Below are 16,822 nucleotides of genomic sequence, written 5' to 3'. Positions count from 1 at the left end.
AGAGCATGCTTCAGACAGAATAAGACGCCAGCCCACCTTCCAAGCTTCGACGCCAAATAAGACCAATATTGCTTCTGCAACCGTGTGGTAGCGAACTGCCGTATGCAGCGCAGATATGCACAGAGAGCCCACTACCGGCGTAGCATTATTGAAGGCACAAGAGACCCTCGCCCACATTCACCCACCTACGTTGCTTTTTCTTCTTTTTCTCTCTTCGACTGTTCGACAGACTACAGTCCGACGATACGGGTACGGAGCATATCTAGGCTACGAGTACTCCATGTATACATATTTCGTACGGATACCCAAGTTGTAATTGTTCTTTCGGTGGACCGAAAATCGGGGACGCGATGCTTGCCGTTTGTTACTCGCTTCTCAACAAATAACGCTAAGAGGCATGCTGCCCCTGACCCGGCCGTTCTAGGTGTCTCCATCCCGTCAGCTCCGGAGTCCCGCTCGACTGGTTCCCTCACTGGTTCGCAAATCGCAACGGTCTCGCGGGAAGAGCAAAGTATCATGCAGTATTCGGAACGCAAAGTGGACAGCACGGGTGGTACCTATGCTGTGGTTCGCGCAGACTCTGCACGCCCCGGAAGTGAAAAGAAAAGAATACCAGAGCCAAGGGACGGCCTTGGCTACCACTCTGTACAGACTACACATGCACAGTTGGGGTGCGGACGACGCAAGGGCGAAAAGCACCATGCCTGGCGAATTTGTGTCTCACTCTCACGACTAACAATGGCCGTCAACATTCTTGTCGTCCTACGGCCCTACGGTCTATAGAATACTTAAAGTCTCCCTCCGTGTCGGTTGTCTGAGATGGTGCAGCAAGCCCGACAACGTGTATCGCACCTATATTGATTGTTGTTGTTGTTGTGGCCCTCGAGGTGTCACGGCATACGCAGCTTTCCCCTCCGGCAATCTTTGGGAATTCATCTTTCTCATTCTCGATCCCTTGCCGTCACCCTCGAGGTATTCGGAGACGGAGCTCTCTCCCGCCACACCCCCCTTCTCATCTCATCTCATCTCCCTCGTCACGTCGTGGGCCCTTTCTCAGTCTTCCACTACGGATACGGATACTCTCCAACGGTCACAGGGTGCCCTCTTTGGGAATCCCGGATCCGACCACACAATCGTCCTTTCGGCTTTTGTGTATGGAGTATTGAGATATACTACATCGTACCGTACGGATACCTCACCCCCTGAGTCCCTTCTCATAGAAGCAGGTTAGAAGCAGTGGAAATCGAACAACAAGGTCCTCCCTCGGATCCCTACTAGCGACATTCCCTTCTTCTGCCCTACTGCTCCGTCGTCTCTGCCCATTGCTCACAGACCTGAGCAGTCGGGTGTCCATCGTCGCTGGAGCATTGTGGTACACAGACACGGCTACACGCCCGTCGCCCGTGGCCCATCCCCATCCTCTTCCCTGCCGTCAGCCCTGGCAGCTTAAAGGCTGAGCAGCTCCCAAGCGGCCAGCATCCTCGTGAGCAACGACCACCCCTGGCTCTTGGAGGTTCTCCCCTTTTCTCTCAGAGACTCGCCCAATGGCATGAGCATCAACCCATGTGGCATGCACCCCATGTTCGCGTTAGACGTTCCAGCTCCCTTCCCTGCCCCACACGCGACCGAGGCCCTCCCTGCAAGGAACATCTCTCCAACAACCTTTAAAACATCCCGTCCGCCGGTCCTGGGGCGAAGACGCTCCGTCCGGAGCATGAAAAACCTCTTGCCACTGACCCTGCCCTCCAGCTCCAGCAACAGCTCCAACGCCAGCTCCTCCAACTGCAGTTCAAGTTCCAGATCTAGCTCTAGCTCTAGCTCCATCTTCAGCCCGCAGCCGATCATCTGTCGTCCTGTCTCGTCGCCGCTGCCAACCCAGTTTCAACCACACCACCATCACCACAGTCATCACCCGCGTTCGCAGCCGCATACCGACCTTTCCTACGGATACCATCCCGAGCGTTTATGCATCCGAGCCGGCGTCATGGCCGAAGCCGCGGAACCCACCATGGACTGCAACCTGCCGGAGCTGCTGGCTCAGGACCTTGAGTTCTCTGCCCTCATCTTCGCCGCCAAGAACATGACTGCCGGCGCGCCCTCGCCTGCTCTCGCCTCAGACGAAGACGACTGGCACGACACTGCTGAACCTCCTTCCGTCCTCGGCGCACCATGTCATCCCAACGGAGTGGCTCAGTTCCAGCCTCTAGGTGCTATCGACGAGAAAAGCTCAGCCAGCGATGCGAGCCACCATGACATTTCAGACGCCGCTTCAAGCTCGAGCGGTGACTCCTTTAGCATGGCCGGGGGTGACCTCGACGGCGAAGACGACGCCGCCGAGTCACCGCACATCCGCCAACATTCTGTCCTCACTGCAGACACCACCATTTCCGCCTCGAGCCAACCCGTGATCGCGTCATCTTCATCGCAAAAACGAGTCGTCTCCTTTGGAGGCGAAGCAGACGGAAGCTTGGAGAGCTGGATGGACTTTGAGCCAGACGCGCCGGCGGATCATCCCGAGCTCGGCAAGAGCCTAGTCCAATCGCCCGTTTTGACACCCATCAAGCCGGTGCGGCCGCTATCCCGACTAGGCGACCGGTCCATCAACGAATCACCGCCCCGGGCCAAGAGCGCCAATGCCGCAGCCACTACGGGCCGGCTGTCCAACCCGTTTGAAGGTTACACCCGGCCCACCAGTCGGGCCCGGAGTCTGCATCTAGACCCTACCGCGGCGGCCGTTGCTGCCGCCGCCAAGGAGCAGAACCGCCATTCGATGCACTCGATTCACTCACTTCACTCCGTCGACATCGCCGTGCCCACGCGTTGCTCATCGCTAAAGCACCGTGTCTCATTCACCGATGACGCCCGCAAGGCTATCTCTACTCGGTCTCGTTCGCGTTCGCATGCGTCTTCGCGGCACATGCAACCCGATCACATCGTCGCGCCGGGAACGGATCGTAGCTCTATTATCTCCGACCTCAAGGAGGAACTAGAGCCATGGTTCCGCTACCTCGATGCGCATGACACGCCGACGTCAACTCCTCGCCAGGGCCTGGCTCCCCCTCTACTCGTGACACCGCGCCCGACCTCCCGCTCCGGCGCCGCTGGCCCTTCAAGAACATACACCACCCCGACTCCTCGTCCCCGATCCCAGGCTCAAACAAGGTCTCGGCCTACATCGTCTCTAAGCACATCATACACTTGGCTCGAGGACCCGATCGACATTCCGCCTCCTCCCTCGGACGACCAAAGCCGCCGTATTCCCCTTCCTCCCAACGTGATGGAATCCCTCCGCGTCTCCGTGACATGCTTCCCCGAGACAACGCTTCTCTGCTCCAGCCTCTCCATCGAGACGATCCGTAGCTACTCCCGCAAGGTCAGACAACCAGCCGCTCCGGAGGCTCTTCGCCCAGACACACCGCCCGCGTCTCCGAAACGCTGGCGCTGGCTCAGCTCCCGCCGCACTACCAACCTCAACCGCCGCTGCTGCTCCCGCGGCGCATCCTCCTCCAACCTCGACCTCCCCTCCTCTGCCTCCCTGTCGCCGTCAACGGCTACCCTTGTTGCTCCGCCCCAATGGTCCCGTATCCGAAGCGTCTTCCCTCATGGATCAGACTGGCTCTGTGACGCCCTCTACGCCCACATCGTCGCGTACAACTACCTCGCGCCCATGGTCCAGAACAGTACAACACAGTCGCAGCCGAGGCCACCCACACCTACTAGCCCCAGCAGCAGCAGTGTCATCACGGATGACTCCATCCCCAAGAAGGCCGCCACCTTGCTCGGCCTCCAGGGCATGCAGGACATGACGACATCGCCACCGCCGCCAAAGTCGTTGCGGAAGCGATCCAGCATGTTTCTCGGCCTCCGGACCTGTTCAGCATCACGACAGAGTCAGATTCCCACGCCGGCTCCTCCTACTGTGCCAACAATGACGCCGGCAGCACACTCGGCTGCGGTCTCTGATGTCCCCCTTCGGGAGCTGCAGCAGGGACTGTCGCGGTGTATCGCGCACCTCGTGACGACGTTGCGCGCCGGGGGGTCCGGCAGGTCTATGGCCGGAGGCGACCTGATCAACGAGGTTGATCCGCTCGTCATGCGATCTCTGTGCGAGATCGTCAAGTGCTGCGAGGAGTCGCCGAGCACGACAAGTGATCGGTCTTTGTAACAATATTCTTATCATCTTCATTATACCATTAGAGTTTTGTTTTGTTTTTGTGCGTTTCAATCAGCGGACTTGAGGCACACTCGGTTTTCATGAGGCGCTCAGGGTTGGGTGATTAGGGAAGAGCGCGCGAGTCTTGTTCTGGAATTCGGTATATATACCCTGATTTCTTGTCGTTCAAGCGTGGAGTAGAAAATGGGGGTTGGTCAGTCATAAAAGACAAAATAGCCTACTGGGTGGGAGTTTGGCATGGTGATTTTGGACGGGTAATGGGTAGAAGGGAATCAAATGGCCACACGCCTCTTTCACATTAACCTCGTTGTCCTCAATTTGATGCCTCTAATCTTTTTCTTGGCCGGGCTTGCTGCATGTAAGCCTACCCTGTCGGCTGTTGGCTCCCACACGAGCCACTTTGACCGGTCCATATGAATGGACGTCGGTGACGAAGAGTACAGGAAGGATTTCATGAGTGAGCTATTTGATCCACAACATGCTTCTCAATACTTCTTAGTACTTTTCAAATCAAAACACACGCTTCGTTATGCCTATACTATTTCCTCAAGCACTGTCCAAGAGTGTGAATCAGTAAGGACCACAAGGTACCATACCTCCTTAGCTTGCAAGACAAACCAGACACCGAGCTCCCGTCTCCGAAAGGTTTGACTTTCTACCCGTCTTCGAGTGTTTTCAGTAACCATCTCCGGAAAGGGGAGAGTGAACACCAAATAAGTCTCGAACATTCTCACACACTCCGATCGGCCAACTCTTCTATCACAACCACCGCATTCCCATCGCAGGATCTCGCTCCAATCTTCTTCTCACTATCTCACAGATATACAAGACAGAATAGAACAGAAATGACGAATACACACGAGCAGCAACATGATTCTCCCCCTCCATATCGCCCAACATAGCGAACATCAACCGGCCTCGGCCATCAGCGCAGCCGCTTCCAATATTTGCCAGCGGAGGTCCTGCTCGCCATTATAGAGCAGTTCCTCCAGCCCGAGGCTGAACACGACAATCTTCAAGGCCTGGAAAATGACGGACCGTCGCCAACACCAAACACCGCCCAGGCCCAAGAACCTGGCGAGGCTCGAAAGCTCGACATGCGAGCTCTCGCAGAGCTTTTCTACCTCGGCCTCCTCAATGCCAGACTCCGAGAGATAATTCCACCCATGCTTGAGTCCTACATACGCAGAAACTCCTCCCGTAGCACAACCGCAAGCGTGAGCACGGCCTCACAGACAGATCCGAGCGGGTTATACTCGTACATCCTCATCCACTCCGCAATAAGAGGTAATCTCAGAGGCGTCCTCGCCTCTCTAGACCACGGCGCAGACATCAACGCCGACGACGGCATCGACGAGTCCCTTGCAGCCAACATAGTGACCGGTGAGCCTACGGGCTCGGGTCTGACTGCTCTCCACTGGGCGGCGTTTAAGCGCGATACTGCGATGCTCCGCCTCTTACTGGACCGCGGCGCCGACGTTCAATGCACGGCGTACATCAACCGCAAAAGGCTTTGGGTGCCGGCGAAAGCGCTAGTGAGTGCTCTGGGATTCGCGCTGCAGGCGAATTACCGCCTCTTGCCTGATGGCATGACGGAGCAGCAGCGGCAGGCGTTTGTGGCAGATCGCGATACCCGCGATGAAGAGGCCGTGAGAATACTCGTTGAAGCCGGGTCTCCTGCTTTCATCATATGGTTTCGGGAGCGGGAGTTCAATGACGCCTGTGAGCTGGAGCGGTGGGGTGTTGCGCGGGATATCTTGGCGAATACGGAGTGGAGGAGAAGGTGCGCTGAGAAGGACGAGTATAATTTGCGACCGTCTGCGCCACTGTGTCTTGTGCGTGTTGTTAGGGGAAGGAATCCTAGTCGGCGACTGACCTATCATACGAATGAGTGGTGATGCTGTTGAAGGATGCTTTCGAGGACGGTGAGGCAATGGAAGAGAGAGAAGGGGTGAAATGTCTGCTCTTTTGTTGTTGATATCCCCTTGAGAAAATTCTCCTTCTGGGTTCATGGTGGCGGCTGACAGAGTTCGAGGGATGTCTATCTGGAAGTCTCGCGATACGGAAATGCATATAGTCTCTGTACTAACAGTACCCGAGATTCTATTCGACCCTCAAGCGCTCTCAGCCTTCTCCAATATAGGAGAGATGTTCATATAGTCGAAGTATCTTAGTATACACCTTCAAAGATCATGATCTAAAGTCTGAAGTCCAACTCCATGACAGTTTGCTACGTCTAACAGGCATCGTTCACATATACCCACGATTCAAATCAACCTCAGCTTCACCACACCCCTCTATACTATGAATACTCAACACTCCCTTCAAAAGGATACGGATCCCTCACAACCCTACCGACCTGAGAATCCCAGTCCGGATCGCCAATCCCATCCCCCTCCTCCTTGTCCCCCTTCCACCCGCCGCGTGGCCTCGTAGTCCTCCCCATCTCCCCCCTCCCAGCCCGCCCCCCACTTCCCGCACCATCACCACGAGGCCCATCACCATCATCACCATGCCGCACCCTCGCCACGCGCCCCTTCCCCTTCACCCCCTTCATACACCCGTTACTCAGCCCCAACAAGCCCGCGCTCCCCAGCAACAGCACAAGCAGCACCAGATTCCCCGCCTGCGAGACGTTGCCGCTGAAGATGGCGACGACGTACACGGCCAGCTTGGCCGTCGCTTCGAGGTAGCCCTGCGCGGCCGTCTTTGCGAGGAGCCAGGCGTCTGTCGTCAGGGCGGCGAGGTCGTCTGCTGGGCCGCGCATGCGGATTTTGAGGGAGGGGGTTAGGGGGATGAGGTACTCTGTGAGTTTTGGCGGTAAAGACGATATGGCTATGCCGCCGTTACCGTTGCTAGCGAAGAACGGAGTGGCCGGCGGGGGAGGAGGAGGGGGAGGGGTGCGTTGTTTGATAATGTAGATGTTTAAGAGGCGGGATGTGATGAGTGCTAGGATCGATGCGAGACCCCACCCTTTGTGGACGTTAGTTTGACTTGTAAAGGATACTCCACCGCCGAGATCTAGTTTGAGATTGATTGTGGGAGAAGAGATCGCGAACAAGGGGGTTTGGTGGAAATCGAACGATCAAAGTGGGTTACCATGCAGAAGAGGGGAGCCAAAGACCTGGAAGGGAAGAGACATTTCGGAAAAAATTGGAAGAAAGACTCACAGTCTGCTAGTAGAATCATGATGGTCAGCGCAGCAAACGTAAGAACCGGGCTCGCGAGGTACAGCAAGTGACTCCCCCGCTCAAACTCCCACTCCGAACCGTGCTCAAAAGCCCGGCCGCGTCGGTTCCGGCTCCGGCTTCGTCTCCGCCCGGTGGAGAGGGTGCCGACGTCGAGTGTGATGATCTTTTCTCCGCTGCCTCCTCCGCCTGCCACTGCTCCGGTCCCGTAAGCCTCGACCCCACCGCCGCCGGCTAGCTTCCTCCTCTTGAGATCCTTCTCCCGCGCCCGCTCCTCTTGGACCCCAAGCCGAGAGAGAAATAGCAACATGCCCGGATTCGTCACCTTAACATCCTTCTTCCGTCCGCCGGGAAGTGCCTGCGTGCCGAAGATGCCGGCACCGCCGTTTCCTCCCCCTCCCGCGGCGGCACCTCCGTAGCCGAACGCAGCGGACGTCTGGGCCGTGACAGCACCGCTGGTCCCCGCGACGCTGTCGGCCGCCTGCTGGTAATGCAACCCCGGCGCGAGGACCAGTGCGTCGAACCACGACGACGTGCCCGTCAGCGCGGTACGGTTGGCGATGGTCTGTAGGTCCGCGAGGGCGACGAGGCCCGCTGCTGAGAGGGACAGGCCTGGGATGGGTTCTTTGGAGAGGACTGGGAAGGGCATGATGTTGGGTGCGGGCTTGCTCGCCCAGCCTTGTTCTCTACAAGGCTCGACGAGGGAAATGCTTTTGAGGGCGGCAGCTGGCGTAGATCTCTTATCTTTACTGGGCTTGATCGACTCGAGCCTCACGCTGATGACGTGGTCGAGGTCCCCGGCGGCGGTATCGTCACGCGGACGAGGAGGGCATGGTGTTGGCTCTCTCCGTTAGCGATGACAAAAGACAAGATTAAACACGATGAACCCGGGCTGTTGTCTCGATGAGCAGGCCGATATGCAAACAACCAAAGAAAGTTCCGTCCGAATGACCTTGGGTTGCAGGGTTGCATCCTGCTGCGGGCTGACCCTTTCGCCCCTCCATCCCACCCTCCATCTTGCCCCTCCTCTATCCGAATTGCCTAGCATATCTAGCTCTCCGAATCTGCAAAGCTTACCAGCCTCTCTCTCTTAGGTACCCCGACGCTATTACGTGCATGTGAAGTCGCAGCCAAGCTTGGAGCCGTTGCGAACGACGGCGCTGACGTTGGGTCCCCCACCTACCAAGGCTAAGGTGTATGTAGCTCGCGCCAGCGTTGATTGCTACTCCGCATCTAAAGAGATCCGATTCCCTACCCCACCTAGAGTGTCAGACGCCGGTCGGCCGGTGCCGGATAGGTCCGTCTTTGTCTTAGACACAGGAGTCTGCAAATAAGCTTAAGTCGAGTTTACCCAGATCGTTGAGTAGGATGTGAGATGTTTGGAAGAATGATAGAGCTACGTCTGTTACGCTACGGAAACCGCCAATAGTTCCGAAGAAGGGCTGGGCTTTGAGGAAGCATCTGGCTCATATGCCCCTTGACGTTTAGTAACATGGTGTAGTGTGTGATTCAAGAATATTGAGTTGTATTTGCGACATCATTGTTGGTTGAGATTCAGACAATTTCGTCCTCAGACCGAACTAAATGATCTACGTAATGATCATCTATGGACCCCGTAACTGTGCATGAAATTACGACCTGGCATGTGCCCTGAATTGTATACAGTGACAACAATTTGGTGTGGACGCGCACAATTGCTCTCTTTTGGCCAGGTCAACCGAAGCAGGCCTGCTAGATAGCTTCCAGACCTTGGCATGCGCGTAGCCTTAGCTCTCGTTACCAAATTGGATTGAGACTGAAGCAAAGGCGGTAGTGACAGCCCAGTTGAGGAGCAACATGATACGTTGCCATTACTTCTTGTACGAGAGAAACCAGTGGAATCAGAGATAGAAAATGGTAAATTGACAAGTAGACTTGGTAGATCAAGAGATTGAGGCCCGTTTCTGGGAAATTTGTCGTGAAGGTTGGGTCCTTCATCCATTCATCGTCTGAATCTTTTCCAAAACAGAAAGTCGAGGCTTTTGAAATGACTTGCGAGATCGACGGAACCTCATGAGGTAAGAAGTTAGAATTCCATGCTCGGCGTGGCTCTACGACTTAAATGATCAGCACAGACTTTGAAGAGCAAAGTTGAAGGGAGTCTACTATCTAACGTGACATCGAAGACGACGCTAGGTACTACCCTCACGAGGATAAGACTGGATCCAGCACGAGAGCAGAATCATGGCAATGTAAGCCACCGACGAGTTGTCCCGGAACACAACCTTCTCAAGAGACTCAAAAACCAAGTTTAGTTCATCCAGATTAACATATCAGGGATCCATGCGTGGATCAAGTCGTAGTATTACTTCATCCACGTAAATGATCTCTACCGCAACCACATAACAGAAACACCATATCAATCTTCCCATCCTAACCTCATCCAACATGAAAACAGAAACGCCTCATGACATCCTCCCTCAAAAACATCCACCAAAGCACCTCACAAATACGGCCCCAAAATCTCCATCGTCAAATCCCACACCTTCCCCTGCACACCCCCCCTCAACTCCGCCAAAGCACTCTCGCTATACGAAACCTCCCCCTTATGATTCACCAAAAACAACCCATTCCTCCCCTCCTCCCCCCTCGTATTCTTACATCCCTTCTCCTCCCCATCCCCCTTCGGTTTCCCACCAAATCGCCCACACGTCGCCAAATAAACATGCCTCTCCCCCGCCTCCCCCTCCCCAAACCCCATGACCAAAAACAACGGCTTCAGCAAATTCGTCAACGGGAACGGACTCCACCACGTCGGCGCGTGATACCGCGCCATGTTCCCCGTGTCTACGGCGCCGGGCCAATTATGCACGAACGACACCCCCGCGTTGGCCGGGTCGGACGCGAGCCTGTCCAGAAACAAGGTGTTCATGGTCGCCATGTGCGTCTGCGTCTTGAAGCCGAAGAGTCTGCTGCTGTTGGTGTTGCTGGGGGACGAGCGCGTGAGGTTGAGGTCTGTTGCGTCGATGCGGGTGGAGAGCATGCTGCCCGCCAGGACGGTGAGGACGCGTGGGGAGGGAGCTGGGCCAGGGGAGGATGCGGAGGCAAATGCGGAGGCAAATGCGGAGGCGCGGAGGAGGGGGAGGAGGTGGAGGGTTGCGAGCATGCGGGAGTAGTACTCCAGGGAATGGCAGACGTCTATCCCTTCCGCGGTATCTAAACCAACATCAGTATCTTCACTCTACGCATCAAAATATCCCCTGTCCCTCATCTTGCACAAAAACAAGCAAAACCACTCATCAAAAACTCACCATTCCGCCCCCCAAAAGGCGCATACCCAGCCGTCAAACACAAAAAGTCGAGACTCGTCTCTTTCGCTTTCACAATCTCACACACCCGTCTCGTCTCCGCCAGCAACGAGACCTCAGCCTCGACCCAAACCAGCTCGGCACGCGGGTTCTTCTGTCGCAGGTCCTCGAGCACGGGTCTCATCGCCGGCTCCGTGGCTTTGCGGCCGGCGATGTAGACCCGTATGGGAAAGCCGAGGGATACCAGCTCGACGAGGGTGAGCTTGCCGAGGCCTGACGTGCCGCCCAGGAAGACGGCCGTTCGGGGCGCGGTTTGGGATGTGAGGGCGGCGTTGGAGTGTTGGACTTGGGCGCGGGTGACCATCGTGTAGAAGCTGTTTGTTATTGTATGACTGGTTTTCTTACAAAAGGGTTGATCGAAGAAGACGAAAGATGTAACAGCCGAATTGTGTCGTAAAAGAGTGCGCATCAAAATCTACTGAAATTCATCACCTTTTTATCATCTTTATACATCATTCCCAGGAGCTTCGGATAGCTTCGCATTCCTCACCGGGTTAGCACCACCGGGATAGCAGAAAGCGGAGTTTTGCTGACGCGCTAGTGGGAAGGCACTAACACCACATGCAAGCCCATCGGAGCATCGATCTGTAGTGTTGCCTAAGGTACCTTACTTCAACTCATGGATGGGCGTGTTATCATTGCGCTTTCCATCAATGACTTGACCAATCACATCAAAAACCCAATACTTGTTTCATCGAGACCACTTCAAGCCAGAGGGGGGACTCGTGTGTTCCAACTTTCAGCTATGAACGCCGAACATCCGGGCGCGGGCGTGGAAAGTGGAGGTGGACTTTTGCGCCCCTTCGCATTCCCGATCCGGTAAGCGAAGATACTCCACTTCTCCGCGGTCGCCGGCCGGTGGTTAGTGGGCCTCCCTCCGGTCAGCGAGTTAGTGGAAGCTACCTTAGTATCTCTCTCTTTCAGTTCTCAAAATCTCTCCTCGACATCACTCATCTCAGGAGCAAGGGATGCAATGAATGTCAACTTCCTCTCACCCCTTGTTATCAGAAGAATTCGAGCATGATGAATCATTAATTCTACGAGAGTGCACGATTTTCGGGCCCAAAGGTTTACTTTGAGGAAAGGGTATGTGACGCAATCCGGATTAACATCTACTTTGGCCAGCGGGTTGGGGTGTAGTCTATCCCGTCGGAGAAATAAAGAGTCGGGAAATTGTTAGTGCAAAATGTGCTTACACGCTGACCTGCGAGCCTAGAAGGCGCTCAGGAAATGACGCAGAATCATTACGGCGAGGGAGTGACAGCCAAGCCATCTGCATAGAACCTCTTTAGGCAATAGCTCGCCATAACATTCGGATTCATTTTTTCTCCGAATCCGCGTCAATGACTCTTGTGGGATCCACGACTCCATGAGTAAGCGGGATAAGAGCAGACGCAATGAGCCCCAAACGATACGTCAGGAGATGGTTCGGAAAGTCTTGAAGTTTTCGCAAAGCCTCCTCGCCTCCTGTGTCCACCAATAAGCAAGTTTGGCGAGAATGAACCAATGTTTCGTGATACGCGGCTGGGGTCTCGCGCGCGCTCCATCATCAAAGGGGGGTCTCCACGTTTCGAGTCGTCGATCATGGGCTGAGTATTCGTACACGACATGATCAAAATCTGAAAGGTGCTGAAAGAAAGGGAAAAAAAAACAGTCATTTGGCGGCATATCACTTGCCTTAAATACAATTGCTGGCTATAGAAAGATGGATCGCCACGTTCAGACGCCAGTCTTTCGATACTCTTTCGCTTGTTGTTGTTCACTTACAGTAACCGTCAACACTTCATTGCGATTAGGGCCTGGGCAGTAGAAGCTTATTTTGCTGGTGTCTCTCGGCGGACAATAGAGGCCTTGCACTAGCGAGCGGAGAGGCACGGCGGGACAAGCAGCCAAGTGCCAAGTGCTGCAGGGCACAATGGAACGTCGAGACGCCGAGAAGTGCGACTAGGACAGGACCAATCGCCAATTTCCAGCCCTGGAAGAATTAAGGATGTCTCACAACAAGGGGCAGAAGCAAGCTTGCTTAGGTTGCAACATGCGGAGAAGACTTCTAGTACGACGTCGACTGCTCTCAACGCAACGGTAAGTGCTTGGCGACGTCGGTATTCGCAGTGTGAAAGTTGCGCGTTCCGGACCACCTCTATCGGAACAGAGAACTGGGATCCGAATGGGGGCGAGTGGTCTGCTTCGGGATGCGAGGGACGCGAGGGATACGCAGTCCAGCTCAGCTTCTCCTTTGAGATGAAGGAGTTGACTCTAATGCCTAGGGGCACTTCACTGTCCTCGCTAACAGCCGAGCCAATTTACTCCGGAAAGGCTCCATCATGAGTTCCATGGTCGCGGCTTCATCCTGCTTATAGAATTCATTGTTCTCAAGGAGTGGCGATTGTCCCGTTCGCTTGCCGCCCTTTGATGCATTGCTCCCTCTTCAGGCATATGCTTGGAGCCAAAGAATCGATACACGACTTCCATGTAGACAGAATCTTAAGTGGCGAGAGAATCAACGCGAGTGTTTCTCGCTGAGACGTTCCAGCAGCGGTGCGGTTCATCCTGGATCAAGTGACAGCGACAGCGTAGACACTGCAGATCTTGCGGATGTTGGATGAACCGACTGACGGTGACAACTTGACAAGCCGAGTGTTACGGGCGGTGCTGACGAAATATGAGGAGAAGTCGTCTTGGCTCACGCTCGCCGGTGACCAGTCGCCAGCTGCGTGGTTTATGCGTCACAGAAAGACTGGCTGGAAACCCTTGGTGATGATATAGATGACGACGTCCTTGGCCACCAAGACGGCATTCGGGATTCGCCAAGACGACTCTGCTGAAGACTGTCGTTGGACCTTATGGGCGACGTCGCATTCAGATTGAGTTCTCTTGCTGATGATGGAGACGAAAACGCTGGGCAACTTGGCATGTCGTCGGCAGAGATGGGGTCCCAAACAAATAGCGAAAGCGAAGACCAGCGCCAATGTCGAGTTGAGCAAGTTGCGCGCCGGACACCGAGGACGGACCGTCGAGTGGTCTAGGCAGAGAAAGAGAGAGAGAGACAGAGCGTCAGGCCTACCCAGCTGGGAGGTAACTCTGTCTGCTCTCTGTGGGGATCGAGAACCAGGCCGTTCAGTTGGGACCACAGCCAAAAAGCTGACCGGCAGGCAGATACTGGGGTGAAGCCGTGAGCGGTGAGCCTGAAAGAACTCGAGGAGATGGGGATAGCTTCTCAAGTTCCCATGTCGTCGCTAAAACATCAGACGCGGTTCCGGTAGACGCTGGGACTTGGCGCCAAAGGAGGGGCCGTCTGACGTTTGGAGCGCGCCAAGAAGCTTCAGATGAAGGCAGGCGGTGCCGACGGGGAGGTCGAGACGGTCGGCGGGAGCGCGGAGAGGGATGGCATGGCTGGCAAATGGGGCGCGGCGAGGCGTGGTATTGGTGATGGACAGTTGCGTGGGTGGTAGAAGTCCGAACTTTGAGGGCGTACTCCCATGACTCCGTAGACCGTAGACGGTAGGCTAGTAACAAGGTAGGTTGAGTCGTAGGCTGGCGTAGCTGGTAGAGAAGGGAAGGGACCGGGGCTGGAGAGCAGACGAATGCTACCGCGCAGGCGACGTCGTGAAAGACAATTGGTGAAGTTGAAATGTGGAGGTGGAGGTTTGTCGCAAGCCCCGGTAGTTTGGAAAGGCGTGAGACGCGCCCAGAAGAAATCAGGAGGTGCAAGACTTGGCGAGAGGCGCGGCCGGCGAACGCAAACGCAGCCCAGTCCTCGAGCGGTCCATTGGTAGGCGGCCTACTCCCTAGCTTACAGCAGGTAGAGGCGCTGTAGTGAGGATTAAGCGAGGAGACTAGCGGACACCGTAGGCAACCTAACCTGGTTCAAGGCAAGTTATCCGTTGCAGGGAAGATGTTTCCAGCGGGTGTACCGCCTGGATGGAACGCTAGGGTGCACACCGGCCAGGCGCTCTCCCACATCACGACGCTTCCTCATTGGCAGTTTTCCATCGCTTAGCTTAGTCAGTTCTGGACTTGAGCCGTACTCCGTACCTTTACTTGAGGTTAACCTCGTGGCGGCTCACATATCGCAAGCCATCACCAAGTTGACCCCTTCCACTTCCGCCCCCAGTTTGACTTGGCAGCCATTTAAGCTCTTGGCCCTGCAAAAATCAGCTGTTTTCTTCCTCCCTACCCCTTCTTCCTGTCATCCCTTCTCACAAGCCTCTCACCTCTTGACGGGATCCAACATCTTTTCAGTCTTAGCGTGTCTGTCAGACAAGTTGTCGGGCTCTCTTCCGTCGTGATCCATGGACCGTAGCTTGGCTGCAACGCAAGAAAGAAGGAAGGAACCCAAGTGACCTGGAGTGCAATATGCGTAAGGCAGGAACGTGCTTCATCTGAGGTGCTTCAGCTTCGCACCGGGTCTTGCCATGCGGTCAACTTAACTTGCTCTTTCCTGCTGCGGTCTGGAACTGGCTGCTGTGTGTCCTGTGCGTCGTCTCACCACGCGGTAACGGTTGGGAAAAGTGGACCCGAATGCCCCTGTGTCGTCCGAACAGACTCAGCGTGACAGAGACAGGCAGGAGCAGGAGGTCGTGCATGGCTTAAAGGCTGTTAAGGTTTAGAGCGCTACCAAAGGTGAACAAGGTTTTTTCTGACGGCTGCCTCATCCATGGTTGCTTCCTGCCATTCCACAGCACCTTGCCTTACTCTTGCCATCTGCCACGCGAACGAGTAAGAGCAAAACCGATGGTTCTTTACAGCTTGCCTCTACCAGGCTACCTTACCTACTTCTCGCCCTCACCTTCGTCAGAAGGAAAGAGCATGCTTGTGGTTACCTTAACCTGAAGTTGCTGCCCAGACCATTCCTTACGCAGGCATCGCACCTACCAGCTTTTCTTTACATCTCTGACACCCTCAATCAACCGAGGAAGGAGACACATGCGGATACCTTCTTGAGTAAGGTAGTAGGCAAGCACGGATAACTCAGCACAGGGTACTCCGTACTCCGTACTTTCCTTCCAAGCCAGCCCGTAACACGTGGTTGAGGGAAAGTCCGAGAGATACGTACCCAAAGCCCCCCTTGCCATGGCACCTTCCATACCTTAAGGTACTGCGTACCTAAGGTACCCAAGCAGGTCGTGTCTGAGTCTTGCCCCAGTGGCAAGCGCTACTGCTCCCCGCCTTCCAAGCTCTTGGTATTCTCTTGGACGCCTGGGACAAAGAGCCTCAATTCTTGACTCCCGTTTTCCCCTAGACATCACTCCCGCATATGATATTCCTCCGGCTTCGACTTGGCCAACACCGCTCTTGTCGTCGATCCTTCCAAATGCTTATTTTTAGCCACCCTCCCGCTTCTTGGAAATCACTTGGGTAAATGCAGTCATTCAGCATTTCCTAACATGATGGTGTTGATATTCAGCCTGTCGTCTCAACAAGATCACCGCTAAGATGATCTTTGGGAAGGGGGCTTCGTCTCCGTCCGAACCAGCACTTCTCTCCCATAGCCGTCACTTCAACTCCCACATTGAGACTCGTGGAACGCGCACCGCAGGGGTCTTCTCTACAGCTATTGACTTGGCCAAGCACCAGACTCATAAAGTGGCCATATTCCCCACAACCCCGTCCAACCCTCCGGAGCCTGGCAGTTTCACCCTGGCGACGTACTCCCATCCTGTCAACTCGACCAGGGTCGCAGGGCCCCCTGGCTTCCGCTCTCTTGTCCAAACGGCCCTCCTTCTAGGCTCCTCTTCCGTCTCAATAGCCTCGCCCGGCCTTGGCCGCCTGCTCTCAATCATCAATCCTGGTCCATAGTCCAGATGACATGCAGTCGCATTGGATGGAGAAGCTTGAAAGCCCCCCTCCCATTCTGCGCCAGAAACATGCCCGCGATACCATGGGAAACGGAGGCGCTCATCCCCAAACACAGGGAATCCTAAACCTCATTCATCAGCCCGTTCTCTTTTTCCTTCTGAGCCTCTCACTGCTCCTCAACACCCTGGATGAAGCACATGCCAAGATCCTCACCATGATTCCGTCTCTCGCTGCTTATCCGCCCCGGCCATCTTCGCATGGGTTCTTGCCTATTGATACTATTCTTGGACCTGTGAGGTAGATCATCAAGATAA

General features: G+C 55.2%; 4 protein-coding genes across 4 annotated transcripts; 2 read left to right on the top strand and 2 right to left on the bottom strand.

The window, feature by feature from the left end:
• Positions 1 to 1,984: 1,984 nt before the first annotated feature.
• On the top strand, positions 1,985 to 4,165 carry HER10_EVM0006298 (uncharacterized protein; the record flags this gene model as incomplete). Its single annotated transcript, XM_035475887.1, has 4 exons — positions 1,985 to 2,533; positions 2,627 to 2,997; positions 3,592 to 4,015; positions 4,079 to 4,165. 4 exons carry the CDS (start codon positions 1,985 to 1,987, stop codon positions 4,163 to 4,165), a joined length of 1,431 nt encoding a protein of 476 aa, XP_035332750.1.
• Positions 4,166 to 4,591: 426 nt separating this feature from the next.
• HER10_EVM0011875 (uncharacterized protein) lies at positions 4,592 to 6,072 on the top strand (the record flags this gene model as incomplete). Its single annotated transcript, XM_035481289.1, has 2 exons — positions 4,592 to 4,819; positions 5,158 to 6,072. 2 exons carry the CDS (start codon positions 4,592 to 4,594, stop codon positions 6,070 to 6,072), a joined length of 1,143 nt encoding a protein of 380 aa, XP_035333427.1.
• Positions 6,073 to 6,525: 453 nt separating this feature from the next.
• HER10_EVM0009685 (uncharacterized protein) lies at positions 6,526 to 8,011 on the bottom strand (the record flags this gene model as incomplete). The annotated part of the gene is made up of 2 exons (XM_035479165.1): positions 6,526 to 6,533; positions 7,345 to 8,011. The coding sequence occupies 2 exons, from the start codon at positions 8,009 to 8,011 to the stop codon at positions 6,526 to 6,528; spliced, it is 675 nt and encodes a 224-aa protein (XP_035333142.1).
• A 1,833-nt stretch (positions 8,012 to 9,844) lies between these two features.
• Positions 9,845 to 11,199, bottom strand: HER10_EVM0005717 (uncharacterized protein; the record flags this gene model as incomplete). Its single annotated transcript, XM_035475322.1, has 2 exons — positions 10,653 to 11,199; positions 9,845 to 10,557 (listed from the first exon to the last, which is right to left on the bottom strand). The coding sequence occupies exons 1-2, from the start codon at positions 11,116 to 11,118 to the stop codon at positions 9,845 to 9,847; spliced, it is 1,179 nt and encodes a 392-aa protein (XP_035332669.1). The 5' UTR covers positions 11,119 to 11,199.
• Positions 11,200 to 16,822: the final 5,623 nt, after the last annotated feature.

This window comes from Colletotrichum scovillei (assembly GCF_011075155.1).
Source record: "Colletotrichum scovillei strain TJNH1 chromosome Unknown Contig00006, whole genome shotgun sequence".
NCBI lineage: Eukaryota > Fungi > Ascomycota > Sordariomycetes > Glomerellales > Glomerellaceae > Colletotrichum > Colletotrichum scovillei.
The sequence above is the reverse complement of the archived record's forward strand: the minus strand, read 5'-3'. Positions and strand labels throughout refer to the sequence as shown.